Source organism: Lonchura striata, chromosome 2, assembly GCF_050655825.1.
Source record: "Lonchura striata isolate lonStrDom1 chromosome 2, ASM5065582v1, whole genome shotgun sequence".
Lineage (NCBI taxonomy): Eukaryota > Metazoa > Chordata > Aves > Passeriformes > Estrildidae > Lonchura > Lonchura striata.
The window spans coordinates 46,792,524-46,813,392 of record NC_140704.1 but is presented as its reverse complement, the minus strand read 5'-3'; the positions used below and the strand labels follow the sequence as shown (position 1 = coordinate 46,813,392).

General features: G+C 43.5%; 1 protein-coding gene across 1 annotated transcript in view; it reads left to right on the top strand.

The window, feature by feature from the left end:
• Window positions 1–457: 457 nt before the first annotated feature.
• Window positions 458–20,869, top strand: part of TBX20 (T-box transcription factor 20) — a 36,058-nt gene continuing 15,646 nt past the window's right edge. The window contains exons 1-6 of the mRNA XM_021553267.3: window positions 458–682; window positions 2,779–3,013; window positions 4,393–4,557; window positions 9,761–9,869; window positions 15,411–15,569; window positions 18,980–19,056. Of these exons, the coding sequence (XP_021408942.1) occupies window positions 556–682; window positions 2,779–3,013; window positions 4,393–4,557; window positions 9,761–9,869; window positions 15,411–15,569; window positions 18,980–19,056 (872 nt within the window). The 5' untranslated portion in view covers window positions 458–555. The remainder of the gene's footprint in view (window positions 683–2,778; window positions 3,014–4,392; window positions 4,558–9,760; window positions 9,870–15,410; window positions 15,570–18,979; window positions 19,057–20,869) is intronic.

Genomic DNA, 20,869 nt, shown 5'->3' with positions numbered 1-20,869 from the left:
CAAGCGCCTTTCCGCCGTTCCTTGCCTCGGCAAAGCGAATAGCCTAGGGACCTCCTCGGGAGTATCCCTAGGCCTGCCCCCTCCTTCCCCCGCCGGGGCTCAGAGGAGCGGATGGCGCTCCCCGAACCGCAGCCGGGGCCCCGGCGGGGAGCGGGGCTGGGGTGCCCAAAAGGGGAGTGGCTGCAGGGAGCTGTCCCGAGGGCCGGCCGCCCCCTCCCCATCCTGCGGGCGGGCGGGCGGGCAGAGCCCTCCCCTCCCTCCGTCCGTCCGTCCCTCCCTCCTGCTGCTGCTGCTGCTGCTGCTGCTGCTGCTGCTGCTGCTGCCCGCCTCCGCCCCCTCCCCCGCGGCCGGGCCGGGCCGGGCCGGGGCCCTTGACGTGTCCCGGCGCCGATTGGCCGCCGGCCGATAGGATCTCCGCGGCCCCGCGTTAAGGCGGGGAGCTCGCGGCGCCGGGAGCAGAGCGCTCCCGGTATCCCGGCTCCGCCACCCCCGGCCGGTCCTCCCCCCGCCCCGTCCGGGCAGCGCCGCACCGAGCCGCGTCCCCGCACAGTGGCCATGGAGTACACGCCGCCCCCCAAGCCGCAGCTCTCCTCCCGGGCCAACGCCTTCTCCATCGCCGCCCTCATGTCTAGCGGCAGCTCCAAGGACAAGGAGTCCCCCGAGAGCACCATCAAGCCTCTGGGTGAGTGGGGACGGGGGTGACCGCCGGTGTCCGTGGGGTGCGTCCGTCTGTCCTGTCCGCCCTGGCACACCCTTCTCACCGCTCCGGCAGCCGGGCCGGGCGGCGGCGCGTCCCCCCTGTCCCAAGGTTTCCCCTGAAGAGAGGAAAGCAGCACCACCTAAGCTTGAAGGTTGAGCGCTTTCATCACCCACGACTGTTTTTTTTAGGAGAGGCTGTTTATAGCATGAAGAGTTTCCTAAATTCCTCTACTTTCATTTATGCCTCTTATTCATCCAGCTTCGCCATTTGCAGAATAATCCCACATTCTAAGGCAGTTCAATTTTCCTTCGCTGACATGAATCTCTTAAATTTATATCGCAAATCCACTCTGATTCTGAAGTCAAAATAGAGACTCTCCGTTGTCGTGCTTAGGCTTACAAGGGGTAGTAAAACTTGTGTGTAGAACTGAAAACCCCTTCACTCCACAGTTCTTCGATGTAGGCTCATATACGCTGTTTTGCTCTCCGTAGACCGGGAGGAGTTTTTTGTAAGCATTTGCGATTTTCGGGTAAGCGATTTCTCTCTATTCGGCTGCCTCGATTCAGACTCCTGAAAGCTTTTTAAAAACATGAACATCTTCCCCTCCTTCCCCCCCTCCAAGTTTCTGCGGTTTGTCATCCTTTCGTGTATCCAGGAGTTCGCACAAAACTATAAAATATGTGTTAAGCTTTTAGGGCGCCAATGAACAGGATTACGCTCAATCTTAAAAGAATTCAGAAAAGGCAGCTCCTCAGTGTCTGCTGCACCTAATCAACTGTCTCAAAAGATTTCACATAGTCTAGGGATTCATTGTGAACTTCATTTTTAAGTCTGGGCGCTAATGTAGGCCGGGAACGTTGTAGTATTCCCGGTCGACGTATTTATATGGGTTTGTGTTAAACTTAGTGTTAGTGTGGTTGGTTTGAGATTTTGTGTGTGTGTGTTTTTGTTTTCTTTCCCTGAAAATGCTTGTTTAATTTAACTTTTCAAAATTTTAAACCCTTCCCTCATGTCGTTCAACTGAAAATCGAAGGGAAACGACTGCCCTGTGACTCGGCTTTTATTAACTGGAGCTTTAGGCAAAACCTTTCCCTAGAGGGGCAGGGCGCGTTCGTGCTCCTCCCGTTCTTTGGCGCCGGGTGGCGGATCCCTCGCCGCATCCCGGTGCCGCATCTCGGGGCCGGGCAGAGCCTCCGCAGCCCTGCTCCCTCCTGGCCTCGCCTCCGGCGGAAACTCCCAGCGGAGCTGCTGAAGCGCCCGAAGGCTCCCGGGGCTTGCGGGGGAGGGCGGCAGCGCCGGCGGGAGCCAGACGTGGCGGGCGGCCCGCGTCGGCAGCAGCTGCTGCACCCGCGTAGGTTGCGCGGCCGCACGCGGCTCCCCCGGAGCCTGTTTCTCCAAAGGAGCGGGTTCGGTGTCAGCAAACCGGATGGGAGAAAGGCAGACCCAGCTTTCCCGGGATAGTGAGCCGTGCCCGCTGTTTAATTAGTATTTGGGGTTCACTTCCCCGCGAAGGAAGCGCGGAGCCTACGCGGCCGCGCAAGGACTCCTTCTGCGTTGCGCTCTCTGCCAGGGGCGCAATCCAGGAGCAGCGTCCCGTGCTCCCCCAGCGTGACCCTGGCTCTCAGCAGCCCCTCGGCGCCCAACGCTCCCGTTTTAATGAGAATTAGTGACCTTTCCGTGGAACCCCTCGGTTAGCAGGGGGCAGCGCGCAGGGCTGGCTCTGCCCCGCCGTGCCCCGCGGAGCGGATCACGGCCGGGCGGCGGCGAGGCCGGGGCCGTGCTGCTCCCGCCGCGCCCCCGGGCGTCTCTCCCGGTGCCTCTGGGGACTGGCGCCGCTGCGGGCTCTTCCCGGAGCTCATCTCGCCGAAAATCACCACCGCTGCCTTCAGATGATGAGGGGTCGCCTAAAGGATCGGCCAGGTCTGCGGGTGCGCTGGGGCAGAGCGCGGACAGCTGAGCGATAAATGCCTTTCATATATATATATATATATATATAGCTTATGTCGGTGGTCGCATTGTCTTGGCTGAATCCTCTCTCTCCCCCTCTCTCTCTCTTTCTTTTTCTTCAAACCCTGCAGAGCAATTCGTTGAGAAATCCTCCTGCGCCCAGCCTTTGAGTGATTTATCCAGCCTGGACCCTCACGGGGATTTTAGCAGCAGCCCTTCTTCCCTGTGCACCGAGCCCCTCATCCCCACCACTCCCATCATCCCAAGCGAGGAGATGGCTAAAATCTCCTGCAGCCTGGAGACCAAAGAGCTCTGGGACAAGTTTCATGAACTAGGTACCGAGATGATCATCACCAAATCCGGGAGGTAAGGCTGGGCAGCCCCTGGGTTTCCCTCCGGGCATCTTTCGAAAAGCGGCTTTGGACAGGGGGAAAAAAAGGGCAAAGTTACCGAAACCCCGAAACCCCGCATATATATATATATATATATATATATATATATATATATATATATATATATATATATATTTTTTTTTTTTTTTTTTTTTTTTGATTGGGAGAACAGCACGGCTGGGCTAAGGGGAGAAGGAGGAGGGTGAAGCCCCATACTTGCCGCAGCCCTTGGTGGGCCCAGCCCGGCTCTGCGCGGTGCGCGGAGCCCCTCTGGGGCAGAGGGAGTCGCGGCCGGGGCTGGCAGCGAGCGCGGTGCGCTGCGGCGGGGCCGGCTGAAATCTACCCGGGCCGTCCTGGCGGCAGGGAATTAGTGTTGTTTCCCTAATAATCAGGTTCGTGACTAAAATCCTGCTGTGATTTTGAGGCGCTGGGTTGGTACAGACCGAGGGAAACGCGGGGTCGTGGGGAAGGGATTCTGTCAGAGCTTGGTTTGGTTTGTTCTTTTCTCTCGGTTGCAAAAATGCGCAAAAGCATTTCGGGCTTTCTTCTTACATCAAGCTATGCCGTTTCTTCAGGAAAACTTGTGGGGTTTGGGTCAGTCAAATGCAGTCCGGAGGAGCCAAATGTCTTTTGAGGTTTCATAATCTCCAAAGTTACTTTTATTAACGTAGTTGCCTGATTTTTTTTTTTTTTCCAACTGGTGAGCTCTATCGGTATTTTTTAAAAATAGGTATAAAACACGCAATTTAAAGTTCAGTATTTTAAACCATCAAAAATTATTTAACTTTATTTCTAGTCTACAGGATAAGCTTACATTTTAAAATTGTGCTTTGTTAAAAGTTTAGTACAGAAAACAAGTATTTTAGTTTTGAAAATTCCGTTCAAAAATATTGTGAGCAGGCTTAAGAAAACACTCATGTAAAATATGTGAGAATAACACCGGAAATAATTTCTGGAATATTTCCCTTACAGTAGTATAGATCCTGTAAAATATAAATAATTAAAAGAAAATGCAAGTTCCTAAGTATCTATGTACATAAGCTACAACTATTTTCTGAAATCGTTGTGTACTTTTAACTAACAGGCAAACAGTATATTTCTCCTTTCCTTATTCACTTTTTACCATGTTTTTCTTTTTGCTTCTCAAATATAATTTCGATTTCAAACTGATTTTTGTCTCCTTATTAGAGAGACATAAGATTTAACTCCCATCATGTGGAAGCAAAATCAATACATGCTTTAAGTTTTTTCAGGGGATTTAAATACAATTCTTACTTTCAGCAGCTTTTCAGATGCTCTCTTATTTCTATTCTCTGCCTAAATATTTATTTTTTGATTTACCTTTTTTTCTAGGAGAATGTTTCCTACGATCAGGGTTTCCTTCTCGGGAGTGGATCCTGAGGCCAAGTATATTGTGTTAATGGATATAGTTCCTGTGGACAATAAAAGATACAGATATGCCTACCACAGGTCTTCCTGGTTAGTGGCTGGAAAAGCTGACCCTCCTCTCCCTGCGAGGTTTGTAGATTTTATTGCTGCTCTTTTATTTATCTCTACTTTTTTTTTTTTGTCCTTTTTCCCCCTTCACAAAATATCTTGTATTAATCTTCCAATTCTGTTTGCAAACAGTGCTCTGAGATTTTGAGTCCATGTTCAGCAAAGCTGGTTACAAAACTCTGATTACAATTTTTGTGTTGCAAAATCTGGCCTCAAATCTCTGCTTGAGATTTGATTTATACTGAGTATTCCAAGACATGTAGAATTTGGTTAAGAGGTCTTTTACATATACTGGGGTTTAAAAAAAAAAATTAAGTTTGTTGTGATTCAGATAAGAAAACTGAAAAAAAAAAATTTGTGTCTCTTGGATTTTCTCCTCAATATTTGACCTCATAATTTAAAGCCATCCAGGCACCACCAGCCAAGCCAAAGTAGAAATAAATTGCAGTTCATTGCTGTTTATACTTGAAATTATATTATTTCTGTAAAATACCTAGCATTTGCTAACCAATGATTTTTTTCTTGATTTTAATCATCTCTTAGGCAGCAGGCAAAGTACAGAACAGTTCCTCAGCACAGTTTTCTTTTTGTTAAAAGATCATGACATATTCTGAGACATCAGGACAAAACCCTCTGTAAAATAACCCCTCTAAAATAAATTCCCTTTTCTCTACAGAAAAAAATGTTTTAGAAATTTAATTTCCAAAGTCATTCCATTAATGTAATTAATGACTGATTCTTTTAAGCACCGGGCAACTGAGGCTGCAGCGCTGGGCTGTAAAGTGGGAGGGCACTTCAGAGGAGACCCACACTTCATCGTATTCAGCCCAGCACTTCTGTACCTACTTCAGTCCCCAAGTCCAGTGCGACTGCAGCACATGTCGAAAGGCTTTGCTGAGTCAGAACCCGAGATATGGAAATAACGCGGATGCCTCTCAGGCTTCAAAGAAACTTTTTGCAGAAGGCTCAGTGCAGGAGCACAGATCTGCTCCAGGTGGCTTAGCCTGGGGTTAAGAACTTGCTTATTACAGAGGCAAAAATTATAAGTGAAACACAAGAAATGGAAACTCTTTTTTTTTTGGTCTGTGAGTATAGGCACCAAATTCTGCGCGATTTCCTTATATAAATAGTTGAACTGAAATCTTGGTGACTGGTGATCTCTGGAAGGCTGTTCAGGGAAGTAAACAAACAAAAAGCGCAAGCAGAGAAGCTGTGATTAAAGACAGCAACCTAGGAGTTATGTCTGCTTTGTTTTCATGGCCAAAAACTCCTTCTTGCAGTGTGGTTAACGTCTGAGGGCTTCATTTGACGTATTGTAATGGGCACTGATCAAAACCCAAAGAAAAATCACAGATCCTGCTCCAAGGGAATCAGCATCAAAAGAAGAAATAACAGAAGAACAGAAATAATTTTAAAGCAGGATTTTCCCCTTCTTATTTTTCTGTTCACACCCCTTTTGGGATACCTTTAAATAGATTTCTAATTCACACTCTCTTTGGCATAGACTTGCTCAGCAAGGAAATACTAGAACATAAGACAAGAGACAGGAATAATTAGCAATTGCCCTGCTGAGTATTGGGTAAAACCTTCTTGAAGTTTAACAGTTATTTTTATTGTACTGTGGTGATTTTTGGGAGTCCTCAGCAGATCAATGCCCCTGTGTGCAAATCTGTGCTGTTCCATTTTCAGGATGCTTTGTCCCCACATGTGAATGTACACCTTTCCTGCTTCATTTTCAGGATGCTTGGTTTAACAGACTGTTGATAAGAGCACCGGCAGAGATAGCTTTTTCTTTGTGCAGACGGTACTTACATATGCATTTATGAATTTTGTCCTCCTTATACGTCTCTTAGGTGAAAAAAGGATGTCAAGAGGTTCAGTTCCCGTGTTTGCATTACCAGTGCTTCTTCTAGAGAGTTAACGCATCTTTCAGTCTTGCTTGAAAAGATTAAAAGTAATTCTCCTCCCATCTTGAAACGAGTTTAGTCCTGCTCCAATAACAAAACCCTTAAGGAAGTTATGATTTCTTGTCCTCCAAACATAGGTTTTAGCTCTCCCTGCTTGAGGAGTGTCAGTGGGAGTTGTGTGTGTGTTTAGTGTCTGGGAACTGGTAACAAGGTACTTACTCCTCACATACACATTGCTGCTTGCATCTGCCCAGGCACAGTGACATCAGGGGAATAATTCAGGAGTTGTATTGTGCCTGGGTGTAAGACTTTGCAGGATTGAACCAGTTTGATGGTTTTACTCTTTCCATTATAAAAATAACTTTCAACACTATGGCAGTTTTGTGGGTTTTTTTTGGGGTTTTGATTTTTTTTTCAAATTAGTGAGTATTCTGTGATTCTGTTTGAAAGATTAGCCCTTCAGGGAACTTTCTATTAAAACCAGTTTTATCCTTGTCTTCCTGCTGTCAATGTTGAAGACAAGTTTATGTTGCAATGAACAAGTTTATGTTGCAACGAGCACTTAAATAAAAATACTTTTCAGAAAGTCTTTTGTAAATCTTCTAAAGTGGTATCTGGGGATAGAGTTCCTATGTGATATTTTGTGTTTGTATTCCACATTATTAAGACTGTGTGAAACATCAGTTCAGTAAGTTTTAGCATGTACCTTTATTTAATCTTCTTCCTGTTTTCCTTTTTTGCCTCATTTCTTTCACTCAAAATTTTGTCCCTATATTTTTTTAAACTGTATTTGTCTACAGTAATTTGTTAAATTAACTTAGTGTTTACAGACTTACAGAGAACTCTAGGCAGGAAACCTTTAAAAGGTATTATATTTGAAAATTGAGACATTATGGTAAATAAAAGTAGCATGCAGGGGACTTGTGGGACCAGACCATCTGTTAAAGTAAATAGAGGGAGTGCAGTGTTGCATTCCAAAATACACAAGAAAGTAGCAGTACTCAATCCTTGTGTCCATTATGAAACATTATATACCGCGGAGCAAATTCACACCCAAATATGGCTCCTAAATCCTTTGTGAATCCAAGCGAGGAGCCCCTTGCATCTGGCTGGCCTTGTGCAGCAGATCCCAGGCAAACTTCAGGGAGAGCCTCGTGTGCCATGATGGAATGTGCACATTCATCTCACTGACCTGCTTGCTCATGCACACTCGTGGTCTTGCCAACAACTTCTCCTTCAGAAATTGCTTTGTCAAGCCTTTAACCCTTTTCTCTGAGGGGTGCAAGCTTGGGCTGTGGGAGAAGTGTGGGAAATAGGTGTAGCTCACCAGGCAGAACCCTGTGTTGCAGTGGGATTGTTGGGGTGTAGAAAATGGGCTAAGAAAAGTAAGGTCTATTGTATTGTATACCAGTAATTGATATTCCTATCCGTCAGTTACGTTCCTGTTAGCACTTTGCTTACAGGCATTTGATAGCTTTAAAGCAGAGCCAAGCATTAACCATGATGGTGTAAAACAATTGTGCTCAGCTTTTCAGCACAGGGAGGTCTTTACTCATTCCCTGCACATATTTGAAATACTTTGGCTTCTTGGTCCCAATTAGCCAAACCTTGCTGAGTCTGACACTCTGCGATCACAGTAAACATTATTAGCTATCCAGACACTCAAAATTAGGAGGCAGGCTCAAAAAAAAAATCACAACTCTGGCTGAAAATTTGCAGGGCATGTTTGACAATATTTTTGTTTTGCTTTCCCTAATTCAGGGCTCTAAATACTGAAATTTTCACAGTTTTTTAGAGGAAGGTAAAGTTAGTTTTCATGAGAGCTAAGATTCTTTTGACATAACATGATTCCAGGTCTTGGTATTTCAGAATACATCATCATTTTTTATGAGCTTTGCAGGGCAATCACCAGAGTCAATAGCAGCAAGGATGCCTGCATACTAGGAATATTTTATTGTGACAGAAATCCTGGCTCAGCATCCCTCCCATGGACATAGCTAGAGCAGCCAAGTTGTGCTTTGGATCAGTGTAAAGAAAACATCCTGCACATCTGAGGCGAGCTGTGCTGGTAAAACTTTAGTTTCACTGTGTCTTGGGATTCTGCTGGCAAAAACAGAATACAGGATCAAATCTCCTTCCTCTTTGAGCAACAGGGCTGCTCTACCCAGCATCTTTAGTATGGGCATTCCTTGATTAGGGATCTGTGTGCCCTGTTGGAGAGTTACGCCCCACCGTTTAGTGGTTTTCTAAAATCGTAGCTCAACAACAAGGACAAATGTTTATCTTCCTAACCTGGCAGCTCAGTCCTGCTCCACCCACCCAATGGAAGAAAGTCATTTGTGAGGCCAAAGAAATCACCCAAAATGAGAGTCAGGCCCTCAGTGAGTGATAACCAGTGCAGGCAGTAGCAAAACAGGGCTGGTTTGTACTAGCTGAAGATCTAGTCCAGCTCTTAATTTGCCATCACAAATGAACAGTTGAGTTAATAATTTTCAGCAATACATTTTTCCTATAAAATCATTGCTCTTAAATAGCATGGCACTTGTAATTAGTGTAGCCATAATGTATATATCATTGTATCTGCATGTCTTCTTGTTTCCTTTTCTTCTGCTTAATTTCCCAACTGTAGGATTGTTAATAGCAGAGCTGCAACTGATTTTTCATGTCAGACCACTGTGCTGGACTGCAGCCTTCAACCTCTTATAAACAGACGTCACCACAGCAAATGTGTGATCGAGTGCAGGTTAAAATCATTATCACGGCTTAATGTTACATATAAAGAAAAATGCATCTTTATCTACATTCCCCCATTATCTCTGTAATGACACCATGTTTTTTCTCTTGGAGTTGTAGTCATTGTTATTTTAAGTGCTTGTTAGTACAGCTGTGGGGAAAGACATGATCAATTTTTCATTTGGGAAAAGACACAACAGGGAATGTTAATATCTCTATTTTAGATAGAGGGATAAAATAATAGTTATGGTTAAGGAGCAGTCTAGCACTCAGACACAGGATTCTCAATTATGTTCCAGTGAATTAAAATAAGTCATCTGCTTTACTGTCCTTCATGAATTGCTTTATTTCAGGAATTCATTAATTTTGGGGAGATGGTATCATGTTCTAGCAGCAGACTTGTATTACCCTAAGTTCTTAAGAACTTTGTATTACCCTAAATTCTCAGGATATGCCCATGAAACCACCGCATATCCCAAAAGCAAAATGACATATGCATTTTGACTTCATACTGAGGTGGTGCCCACACATAAGCCCAGAGATGAGATTTTATTTTGAGCAGGCATTTCCCCTGTGTTTTTTAGGTTGTATGTGCACCCTGACTCTCCATTCACAGGAGAGCAACTACTGAAGCAGATGGTGTCCTTTGAAAAAGTCAAACTCACCAACAATGAGCTGGATCAGCATGGACATGTGAGTACCTCTATGGGTGGGAAAGGGAAAAGAAATCACAAAGGAATTGCTTGCTTGTGCCACAGGGCTCAATGGAAGAGAGACTGCCATGGGAAAAGGCTGCCATGGTCCCCATGTTACACCTCTTTTTGCCAGCCCTTCATACCACAGGGGTGGAAGATGTTGTGTGAAGCTGGAATATGTTTGGTTTAACATGTTTAAGGGTCCTTTTGGGTTCCTTTGGTCTTGAGGCAACTTTCAAAGTCAGGATTTTCTGTAATATTTCATAAGGTGGAGCCTGGATCAATGGTTCAAATCATGCTCCTACTTCCATTAGAGGCAAAACATCCATCAGGGACAAGTTCAGGGTAGAGCTGAACATCAGAGGAAGGGATAGAAGGAAGGCAGATGAACCTTTTGTTGTGCTTCTGCTTGCATTTTGCTGTGACTTGGCAGTATGCTCTGCCACGTGCCATGGCTAGCAAACCCATATGCTTTTATTCTTGTGTTTGGAAGCTCCCTGCAGGTCACTTCAGGCCACCTGTTAGGGTTGGGTCTGTCAATAAGAGCTCTTTTACTTCCAAACTCATCGCAGCATGAGCTCAGAGTCAGAAGAAAGTACTGACCTGACACCAAAGCAGGGTCTAGAGAATTATAAAACATAAGTGTGCCTAAATTGCCCTTGAAATAACTGTAGGCTAACTGCAAGTCAAGGTGTCACAGGGTGGGCTTGGGCCTCTGAAGGAGACAGGTCCCAGCTCTGATTGGTGCCAGTTTGTTGTCCCAAATCCTAAGGCTGGAAGATGGTGAATAGGATTCAGAGCTGCTTGCCATGGGTTCCTGCTATGCTCCATCAGTGGGGACAACTACTGTAGTTATCTGAGTGCCTAGTGGTAGGTGGTAAGAATAGGTATTGTCTATGCTGTTCTCTCCTGTAGAATGCCTGTAAAATGCAGGACCGACTGAGTAGTGCTTCCAAATTGCAAAGAAAAAGTTAAAATTGTTGCCTCTGGCTTGGTGATTCTCTCAGGGAAGGCAGAAGGAGCAAGGGGACAGATTTGAAAGAATCGTTGGCTGAGAGCAGGGCAGTTCAGTTCAGAAGAATGAGAATAAAGGCAGGGTTAGTAAATGAGGTTTTGGGAAGAGAGGAATGATTTTGAATTCTAAAGCATGTGTAGGAGTAACTAATTAGTTCAGCTGAATAATTGCAGATTACAATGTACCAGAAATCCCTTCTCTAGTGTGGTGTTTATTGCCTGGACTGTGGGAGACAGTGGCCATTTGTCTCAGCTGTGTTCTGTGCAAATATTTTTCATCCGAAAGAGAATTTTCACTCATTTCAAGAACTGAGAATTGAATTGCAGCCATGATAATTTAAAATACATCCTGGAAATAACAGCATCAAAAATAGCTGAAAACCTAAACAAATAAACAAAAAGAAAGCCCAGATAGATGCCTCTGTGTCATTCTTTTGTAGAGATCCATCTGTGGGTATATTGTTCTTGAACCCAGTTCTCATCGTTGTTCCCTTCAGGACTAGAGGAGAATGGTTTTGCTTTTTTCCTCTCTTTTATTTCATAATCTGTAGAAGGGCAAAGCGGAAGATTTGTGGGCTCTATCGCCGAGTGATGATAGAGCAGTATACGTGAGCACTTAAAAAGAAGCATTTTTCATCATAACAGGGGCCATGTGTGCCTCTAATAAAGGGCTTGCAGCAGTATATTGCAAGCTAGTTAGGAGAGTTGCAGTTCCCAGAAGCCCAGAGGAGTAGGAAGAAGAAGTAGGTCTGAGGAGCTGTCGGGAACAGAGACATGTGGCAGAGCAAGAAGATTGAATCGTCTCAAATACAGGCAGCAGCAGAAAATGATCCGCAGTGTTTGAGACACAGCCTTCTCATTAATTTCCGGAGAAGCAGAGGTTGATCCCACTCTTTACACAAAGACTTTGGACAGCCAACAACAATGGAAATTTTTGTGTGCTTGGTTAAGGATAAGCCCTGAAGGCTTGATCCTGTGTTGAGATTTGAGTGACACGTGTTACCCCTTCACAGAGCACTCTCTTTTTAATATTTTGTGGGGGTTTTTGTTCCAAATTAGGATGTTATGTTTTATGTGCTGTCTTACTGAAGCTATGCAAATGCCATCAGTGGATGATCAGTAGAATTAAGGAAGAAATGAGTTCTCCGGAGCCTTTAAGGAGGGCACACTGTGCTACAGCCTATGGCATTTCTGAACTCCTGTGTATGAAGAGAAGAGGAGAATTGAAACACCTCCTGAAATCTCTCCCTTCAGATTCAAAGAGCCAGTCTTCACTTTTTAATTATGTTTGATAAGGCATGTTGGCTCCTGAGAAAGTTTGGATGACCCAAAAGATGCCTTTAAATACTAGTTACAGGTAGGGAAAATGGATCCAGCCTGATTCCAGTTTGTTCTAGTTGCTTGCTGTCTTCACCATCCAGAAGACAGTTTTGGGTTTATTTGTAATTATGGTTTATTTGTGGGGTGGTTCCCTTCCTGAAAAGGAAGAAGTAGAGAAGAGAGGCATTTATTTGTTCTAACGTATGTTTGTTTTCTCTTATTCTGAGAATTTTGGGATTGGCAAGCATTTCTGATTGTGTACTTTGAGCAGCATGTGTAACTCCAGAGTTATGCACATATTCTCCCCAAGCCTCAGGCAGAAGTCTTATCTCTGTGTGCATGGCATACAGCTCACTGCATGGAAACACTTTCAGATACCCTTACCAGAGGAAGGAAATGGATCCTATCTCTAGATTTTTACAGCCAAGCAAGAAGTCGTCATTTTTCTGACTGTGACATATTTATAAATGTGACTTCCCCCCGCCCCCCGCCATTTTTTTAGTGATACTTTTCATACACATTACTTTCTTTAGGACTTTTCATTGTCCTTCATTGGAAAGCCATCATTTCTGGTTTATGGTGGGGTGAGGCATGAGTGTACATTATTGTAATAATGTACTTGGCATTATTTTTGGCATTTACTCAAACACATGAATCTATGCAAAAGCAAACTCAAAGCTGTGAACATGTTTAATAAATAACTGTGAAATCTGAAAAGGGGTCTTGCAATAGCCACAAGGAGTTATGCCCAAGTTTTTTTGATCAATCAGGCACAAGTTAGGAACCATCATGCTTTCAGAAAGAAAACGTTACATGTTAATGCTATTATTTGGTGAATATGGAAGTGGCATTCACAGCACAGTTCCTGAATTCAAACCCACCTTGGAATTTTGCAGCTGGCATCCAGATTGCTTCTGGTTACTGGTCTGTAGCCAGTGGGAGCCAGATGCCTACAAACCTGCCTAACCTTACAGCAGTCAGGATCCTGTAAGGAGGTACCCTGGTTGTCTCCTCTGACTCAGGCTGTCAGCACGAAGGTAGATGGGGTGGCTGAGGGCCCGTGGCTGCCAGCAAGTGTGTGCAGGGGAGCTGCCATGAATATATGGGCACCTGATGTACCTCTTGGGACATGCCAGAAGGATTGGCACTGAGCTGCCATAAAGGACTTTCTGATAGCTACACCATGCAGGAGGGGACTGCTTGGACTTTGAGGACACTCTTGCAGTCTACTCTGTGAGGAACACCTTCTGGATCTAACTTCTTTGGGCTGTTTTTATATGGTCATAACACAAGAAGTTGCACAGATATTAAGGAGTGTCTTTGTGTGTCATCAGTAACTTGTGTGGGGTGCAGGTGGAGAACTACACATACAGATCCTCACATGAAGGAAATGGTGACATTTACCTTGGTCATGGGTGTTTTGTGACCTCCTGTCTGCATTCGGTACTTGTTTTGTACATGAATGACCAGACTTGCCTCTGGTGGGAACAAGAAATGTAGAGTATCATGCAAGGGAAGTTATCCATGTGCACTCTATTTTATGGAAAACTTTCAAAAGGGATTACATGGTCTTATTTGAGAAATGTGGTTCCTTTATCACAATTTGCATTCAGAGAGGAGTGAAAGGGAAGGGCATGTGTGGGAGCTGCTCTCAACTTTTTCCTCTTTCTGCCTGACTGCTGCTCAGATGTAATTCTTTGGTGTGGATATCATGGCCATGAAAGGCAATGGAAAGCACCAAGATCTGTGGGCTAACCCCTCAGTAAGCTCATCACTATCCACACACCCTGCTTTAAAATGTCTTTTCCATCTGCTTAGAGCACTTCAACTAACTAGGATGGCAAGACAAAATTTTACAAAGAGAGAGAAAAGTGCTAAGGATATTAAAGGCAAGGTCCATGGTCACTGAGTATATTCGTATATAAAATGGTGAAGTGCTTTGAAAAAGGACCTGAGCTGGTTAAAGCAAACATGCAACACTTTCAGGATGATGGTTCACTGTCATTGCAATGTTTTTCTTGTTGCTCTGTGCCTCCCCACAAAGTCCCAGTGTGAGTCTTGGCAATATTGGCCCCAAAGGAGCAGCAAAGAAAAACACTGATGGAAATTGTAGCCATGATAGAGCTGTCTCTAAGCTCTCCACTCCAATGCAATGTGCAACCTTTCTCATTGACTTAGCATGAAATACTGCACTGCTGCTGCTATGTTTCAGCTGAAGTTAACGCTTCCTGAGGAATGCACATTAGCTATTCCAGATGTACGGAGCTGACTGCAATGTCGTTATGGCCCCTGCAAAATAGAACCACCCACACCATTGCCAATTTTGTCTTGTGACTGTGATTATATCCAAAACAAGGGCTGGTGTGAGCTGAGCTCTGTATTTAATTCTTATATTGTAATACTGTGGTTAGAGACCGCCGAACAGGCCTCCAGCCAGTGGTAACTAAAGCAAGGGGGACTCTTGGTTTGACTCCAGTGAACGTTGAAATTGGTTGGTTGGTACCTTAGGTTTAGAGTTGTTTTGGGAGCGCGTAAACAATTATTAATGAGGATAGAATAGCAAAACCCAATCATCTGGGGGTTCCGGACTGGTTTCCCTCCCTGCTCTCATTTTTGGTAGTCTGCGGTGGAGAGCACCCCTGAAAGAGTTTGTTTTAAAGGTTTGCCACAGTGAAAGGCTATGTGGAGTATTACTTTTGGTCAGACAGTTTGTGCTGCTGTTGGTAGGTTTTTGGATGGGTCTAATTTTTTCCGTCATGTTTTTTTTCTGAGGGATTTGTGACTGTTTTCATTCTGCACATGAACATTTTCTGCAAGTGGGGGCTCTTGGCCTTTAGCTTTCAGGAGTTACGTATTCACGCCTGCCAACCAGGGCACACTCTGGCAGTGACTAATTCTGTATGTAAAACACCTCACCTGTAGGAACAGGTATTTATGCCTCAAGAAATGCATGCTCACCAGTGGCGTAGGAGTGAGAGGAGACTAGCTCCTGGGATGCCTGCTTTTCCACCTTCATTTCCTGGAACTGCCCAAAGGAACTGGAGGATTTGCTCTGAAAATTAGCCCCTGGCTGGGTAGATTTCAGGTGCTTCTCCTGTAGATCTTCCCCCCACTCCCCCTCCCCCACCCCCTCCATGGTTTTATAGCCTTTAAGTGTTCTGTCAGCCTTCCTCTCAGGACCCTGCTCTGTCATTCTTCCTTGCAGATCATTTTGAACTCCATGCACAAGTACCAGCCAAGGGTGCACATCATTAAGAAGAAGGACCACACAGCTTCTTTGCTAAATCTGAAATCAGAAGAGTTCAGAACATTCATCTTTCCAGAGACAGTTTTTACTGCTGTTACTGCCTACCAGAATCAACTGGTGAGTAGAGTTGCTAATTTCCACACATGTAACTAGATCCCACCCCGCTGAAAAGTCCCTTCTGCCCAATCTAAACCAGGAAAATTTCTGCTATAACCTACCTTTCCATGCCAATCTTATTCACATTCATGAATTATTCCTGAAGATACAGTAGCACTACAGACTTCAAAGCACAGTAAGGATTATTCATGAGAGTGAAACTGGCAAGTCAGAGGCTTTCTTTTGTCTTCCCCTCTGTCTATACAAAGCTGCTTGCATATTGACATTTAGTCATTTTCTAATTATAGCTCATTAAATAACTGTTCTTATTTGCAGTGATCTTTCATGCCACAAGCTATGAACTGAGAGAGATTCTGGTTTGCACATGATGATTTCATGGGCTTAGAAAGTTGACTAATTAAGCTGTAAAGCTCAAACGTAGGGAAAATCACTCAGAGATATGCTTTTCAGAGGCTGCCCAGATTACATCCAGATGTTTGAATTTCAATTTGCATGCCAGTGAATAATATATACAAAATGGAGGAGATCATAACAATGGATTGCTAATGAGTAATTTTAGGAAGTCTATAAACAATCAGAGAACAGAAGCTCTGCTTGATGGTGGATTGGTCTTTAATATTTAAGTCAGTGGAAATATGTTGTTGCCCTCAGTGTGATTCAGAGCATGCTTTAAGGACTTAATGCTGAAAAACCCACCTATTTTGCTCCTTAGTTCCCTCAAGTTAAGAAAAATATAGGCACTGCCCAAATATGTGGGCAAGCAGCATCAGAGAGTTAATGTACCTGCTGGATTATTTAAAGAAGTAGGCATTTCCTAATATGAAGCAAAAGCAATTTTGAAATGCTGTGAATAAAATGAAACTAATGCATAAGGTGCCAAGGAAGTTCCGAAGATAATATTAGTAATATTAAGTCAGTCCTTATGACAGACCCCACATCTTGTTTTAAGTATTTAATATATTGATTTAGAATTAGATTTGTATCTGAATGCTGTAGAAAACATACTCAGCACCTGGTAATCCCAAGTAAATAATGTTTGGACAGGCAGTTAGATTTTTCCATGTAACTTTCTTTAGAAACCAGCAAAATAGTAACAGACACAAAACCAGCTAAACCCAGAATTTATTTCTGTAGGATGGATTTTTGTCTACCAACGATATTTACACTCGAGATGTTTCTAAACTAAGAGCACATACATTGAGTCCTGGAAAATTTCTCAATGGAACATCTCCGGAACCCCTAGAGGTTGATCTTGTCATTTTATTTATGACTAATGAAAATGGAGCCTTTTTTCATTTTTGCCATTTCTTTCAGAACTGTTTTAAGAAGGGATTGATTACATTTCTGGAGGTTATTAGATAAAAGCTAAATACATTACACTTTCAACAAACTATCTCATAATTTAAGATTTAAAGGGCATGCATTTATTTAAACAGTCAAACCACTGCCACAGAGTTGAATTGTAGGTCAGATTTCATTTTAAAATGCTTTCTAGCAGATGTTCTCTGATTGTTTGTGAGACAGTCTCTCAGGAAAAATATGGCCATAAATGATTGTGAGTCTCATCTGGCTTTGGTGGATACAAAAAGTTTCTTCTGTGATGTCATACCAAAACTTTAATATCAGGAAGATGGAAGTTTGATTGGTGAAAATATGCTCAAGAGATGAATAGACATCCTTATTGTTCTGTAGTGCAGTTGGCTTGGTGTGTCGGTGATCTCAGTCAATGGAACTAGTTAGAGCTTGCCTTTTTTCAAGGTGATTTTCAAAATGCTGCCATAAAAATCTTCACTGGATGTGAGGCACTACCTTGCCACTCCGCAACATCACCAACAACTTATGGATGTTGAGGAAGTAGAATGAACCTATAGCTAATTTTCTGAGCTGTTTCAAGGTCCTTGTTACAAGGCTTCAAGGTTGTTTCCACCAGCTGTACGTGAGTGGTGAGACAGCTTCAAACCCTCCACCAACACTCAGGTCCACGGTGTTCGACCACTGACAGAATGTTAATTAAAAACTCAGAATTTCCCATTGTCAGCATGTCCCTTCCTCTCTGTGTTTTCCTCAGAAGACCTCTTTCTCAGAATTAAAAGTTGGTTCCAATTGTCCTCTTTATTTTTTTACATTTTATATAAATATATATTTATCCCCTTTATTATTTCTTTTTATTTTGGGGGAGAAGCCACCCCATTTTCAAATATATTTGTTTAATGAGAACGTTTCATTGTTTGAGTATTTGGAAAAGATCCTATTTCTTTTTCCCTGAGTCTTGAGGCCCAGTTATTAAAAATGAGGTTGTAGCCTCTTCAATACAGTTTGTTTTTTTTTTTTTTGAGGGAAGTCAGGCTGACAAAGCCCCTTAATATGAAATGCTGAGAGCTGTTGATTTTCATGGGCTTAAGCTAGAGCTAGTGGCATTCACTGTCCTGCAGGATGGGTTCTGTGTTTTCTCTCATCAAGCTCTAACTCCCACTTACAATTTTATTTTTAGCTCTTGGAAGAAGTATGGCTGGAAAATCCAAATATTACAATGATGTCTCAGGTTTTATTCACCAAATCTAAATTGGCTGGATAGATAGAAAATTTCACAAGAGCAATAGTGCATTTTTTTCCTAGTCCTCAAAAAAAACCATATTGAAAGCCATCACCATATGCTTGAAAAGTTTCATCACAAAGGGGAGCTCATATGCTTTGGGGCAGGAGGGATTCCTGGGCAATGGGTTGCTAAGTCAGGATGGAAAGAGTGACTGCATGAGTGGGCAGGTTTATAGCTACCTTTGAAGAAGGTTATATTAAGGATCTCTGGTTTTTCAAGACTGATAGTTTCAGTGGGGTTACTCCTTCAATCCAAGCTCTGTCACTTTAAATCTGAGCTCTCCCCACATTTTTCCTTCCCTTCCTCTGCCTCTTTTCATACAAAACCAGTTAATCTGCCCCTGTGTGGTGGCTGGCAGGCCTGGCTGAGAAGATTTCCATCCTGGTAAAAAAAAAAAAAAGGTGGTGGTGAAGTGAAACCACGGCATCAGGCAGTTGGGGCTTGTGCTAGTTGATGTGCAGCTCCACCAAGCAGGCTCAGCTGTTAGCAGGGTGATTTGTGCTGCCTGTGGAAAAGACCTGATTGATGCTGCTAAAGCATTTGGAAGCTGTAATGCTGTCCATGGGTGGCTTCCTTCTGCTATGGGCAACAGGAAGGCTGAGCTTGCCATGCCCTTTGGTCTTTCCACTGCCACATGTGCAGCACACCCTGGTTTGCCTCCTCAGCTTTCCAGTGTCCCAGGAGCAGGGCACACACGCGGGGCAGGCAGATAAAATGAGCAGTGTTGTCACAGGGGATGGATTGGTTAACGCTTTGTACGCTGCAGTACCCTGACACTGTATTCGTGTAACGTTGCTCTTTTTTGTGTTCCCAGATAACCAAGTTGAAAATTGACAGCAACCCTTTTGCTAAAGGATTCCGTGACTCTTCCAGACTCACTGATATCGAGAGGTAATGGGGACTTTCTGTTTACTTTCCATGCAGATAAGATAAAGAGAAGAGAGAGTTTGTAGGAAAAGCATCCTTTCAACTCCTGAGAACCTGTACATTTTAATGTTATCTTGCTGCATATAGTAAGACTCCTCCACATCCTTTAAAAATACTTATAAACTTTACGAAGAAAGAGCTGTTTTGAGTTTTGACATCTGTTCCAGTTGGGGCCTGCCTATATATTCGTCTTCCTCAGGGGGCTTCTTGAAGGGGGAAGAGGGTCAGTTTTACAACTTCAGAATGAAAAGCTTTTTTCTTATCATGCTATTTAATCCTGTTGAGAGCTGTGAACTGGGTCAATGGGAAACAAGGGCAGTGGTCCTGTGAAAAACATCTTTACAGCTCCCCACTGCTCAACATAGTGGAAAAGAGGGAGGATTGCTCCCAAAATTCACTTCAGCAATCCCAGACACCAAATTGGCAATTACTGCCACGAGGATGACTCCCATAACTCCCACTCTGACAACAAAGATGCCATTTTTGTTTCACCAAAGTTGCATTACAAGCTGCATCAGGGGAAGGCTTTATCTGGAAACTGTTTTGTGTGTGTACAGCTCATTACAAGCAACTGCTGCCATAGGGACAGAAGCATTAACCCACAGCTGAGTTAGGAAATAAACTTCAATCTCTTGGTAGCTTTCCAACATGTCACATTTTTATGGTATCGTGTCAAATAACTTGGCAAATGAAGCAAATTAAGCTGCTTGTGTCCTTTAAGCTGGAAGAGAACTCGATGGAGATGGATATAGCACATCCAATTTTCCTATGAGCACACAATCATGCAAGAAAGTTTGGAGAGGCCAAAACTCTCCAGGCTCCTATGTGGAGATATCCAGATGTATCTGTGAATCATTTTTCACAGGTGCATGCAGGGGACAAACTGCTCAGTGAAATCATAGCCGCAGAGCTAGAGAAAGTTTTTACAGCAGTTCAAAAGTACATCTATCTAAGCAGGACCAATGAGTGGGAAATAGTGGTGTCCTTCACACCTTACTAATGACTGGTTCATAAGTGATCTATTGAGTAAATAGGTAAAAGAACAGTAAATTGGAGAAAGAAAGCTTGTAGGCTGCAGTACACACTTGGAAAGTTGTTGAAAATTGTTTCTTAAGTGAAAGCCTTCATTGAAAATGAAAACAAACAAAAAAAAGAGGCAAATTTAATAGGACAGCATGACCTGCTGTATTGAGAGAATACTGAGGTAAACAGCATCCAAAGCTCAGGTCAGTATGCAATAAATAGTCAAGGAATGACCTGTCAGAAGAGGTTTCCTGGTTTTACAGACAAGAGACATCTAACGACACAGCTTTGCAAGGGCGGAAAGAGTCTGAACAGATAAGCTGGGAGAAAAACTCAGTTACCTCTGTGCAGTTGAACTGACTATCATGGTGCTGGATATGAAGGGAATTTTTCCAGAGGACATCTTATTATAACAGCACATGGCATGGAGTCAGAAATGCTGAGCGTAAGCTGCAGTGCCCTTTTGTTTATTGATAAGTGTAAGAATAGAGCCTGAGACAGGCGGCCGAGCCCAGGAACAAATGTTGCCATGAAAGATAAGGCAGAAAAATGTGAAGCCTACAATAAATACCAGAAAAGAGAATGCAAAAAGTATTAAGCTTGCATTATAACTCTGGATTTGAGAGCCCAAGTTTCGGTCAGGTCTGATTTTGACTTAAGTTAGAAAGCTTAGCGCTGATTACTATTACAATAGTATTTCAAAATTCAAAACCTGCTGCACAACGCATCAAGTCATGAGATAATAAAAGTGTAA